Source organism: Ailuropoda melanoleuca, unplaced genomic scaffold (genome assembly GCF_002007445.2).
Source record: "Ailuropoda melanoleuca isolate Jingjing unplaced genomic scaffold, ASM200744v2 unplaced-scaffold76069, whole genome shotgun sequence".
Lineage (NCBI taxonomy): Eukaryota > Metazoa > Chordata > Mammalia > Carnivora > Ursidae > Ailuropoda > Ailuropoda melanoleuca.
Window position 1 is genome coordinate 1 of NW_023251691.1, and position 1,569 is coordinate 1,569.

The 1,569-nt window shown below is 52.7% G+C and overlaps 1 protein-coding gene across 1 annotated transcript; it reads right to left on the minus strand.

The window, feature by feature from the left end:
• Positions 1-3: 3 nt before the first annotated feature.
• On the minus strand, positions 4-1,458 carry LOC105240041 (tubulin beta chain; the record flags this gene model as incomplete). Its single annotated transcript, XM_034653288.1, has 2 exons — positions 1,344-1,458; positions 4-396 (listed from the first exon to the last, which is right to left on the minus strand). Coding segments are annotated over exons 1-2 (454 nt in total), but the record flags the coding sequence as incomplete, so codon positions are not given.
• Positions 1,459-1,569: the final 111 nt, after the last annotated feature.

Here is a 1,569-nt window from a genome sequence, read left to right on the forward strand (position 1 = left end):
GGTCTCCGTACGTGGGCGTGGTCAGTTTCAGGGTGCGGAAGCAGATGTCGTACAGGGCTTCGTTGTCGATGGAATAGGTTTCGTCTGTGTTCTCCACCAGCTGGTGCACGGACAGGGTGGCGTTGTAGGGCTCGACCACCGTGTCGGACACCTTGGGCGAGGGCATGACGCTGAAGGTGTTCATGATGCGGTCTGGGTACTCCTCCCGGATCTTGCTGATGAGCAGGGTGCCCATGCCGGACCCCGTGCCGCCCCCCAGCGAGTGGGTCAGCTGGAAGCCCTGCAGACAGTCACAGCTTTCTGACTCCTTCCTCACCACGTCCAGGACTGAGTCCACCAGTTCGGCTCCCTCAGTGTAGTGGCCCTTTGCCCAGTTGTTTCCTGCACCACTCTGGCCTGCCAGAGGGAAAGGAGACTCTTAGACACTAAAACATTAGGAATTCTGAATTTTGTCATTTGGCTATAGACTAATCTTAAGAGTTGCAGATTCTTCTCTTTTAGATACTCTTTTACCTATGGAAATTTTTCTGTACGTCAGTGATCCTCAAAAACACTGGACATCACAATAGGCTAAAAAGCAAGTTCAGTTCAGATGTAGTTATTAATTGATCAAGAAGATGGGTTAACAAAACCCAAATGGTTTTTGTTTGTTTGTTTTATTTGAGGAAGAGAGTAAGCGAGAGAGAGCACCGTAGTGGCAGAGGCAGAGGGAGAAGCAGACTCCCTGCTGAGCAGGGAGCCCAACTCAGGCACTCATCCTGGGACCCTGGGATCATGACCTGAGCTGAAGGCAGATGCTTAACCCACTGAGATACCCAGGCATCCCGAAACCCAACTGGTTTTCAAATTAGGAACAGGAACCTTGTGTAAATATTTACATTACATACCATAAACGGGCAAGAACAGGGGTACAATATGGTCCCAAGAGAAGATGGGCTCCAAGAAGCTGGCCCCACTTCTGGTCCTAACCTGTGCCTTTGGCCTTGGGCTCTCTGACGTGCTTACCTGCTGGCCCTGGTCCTCTGACGTCACCAGCAGCCTGTCAATTCCTGCTGGAAGGCTAGTCCCTGCTCTGTATTCTTCACCTGTCACAGGCTGCTCTGTAGTGGCGGGGGGCGGGGCAGGGAGGAGTAGGAGCCCTCTACAGGCTGACAACTGTTCTTTGAGCTGCCCAGAGGGGGGCCAGAGAAGGGGGCCGCCCCAGGATTAGGTGGAATTAGGCCAGGACCCAGGGCTCTCTGTGGACACAGTCTCCACCTTTGCATCCAACACTAAGAACTCTGATTTCCTCAGTGTTGAGAAGGGAAGTCACTGAGCCGGTTGCCATTGTCATGACTACATACCGAACACGAAGTTGTCTGGCCTGAAGATCTGGCCAAATGGCCCAGACCTGACGGAGTCCATGGTGCCCGGCTCCAGATCCACCAGGATGGCCCGAGGTATGTATTTGTTACCTGTGGGGAANCGTATTTGTTACCTGTGGGGAACACAGCCGGAATTAGACATGCAGCGGGCAAAGGAATCACAGACAAGGCTGTGCCCTATGCGCCTTTCACAGCTGAATCATTA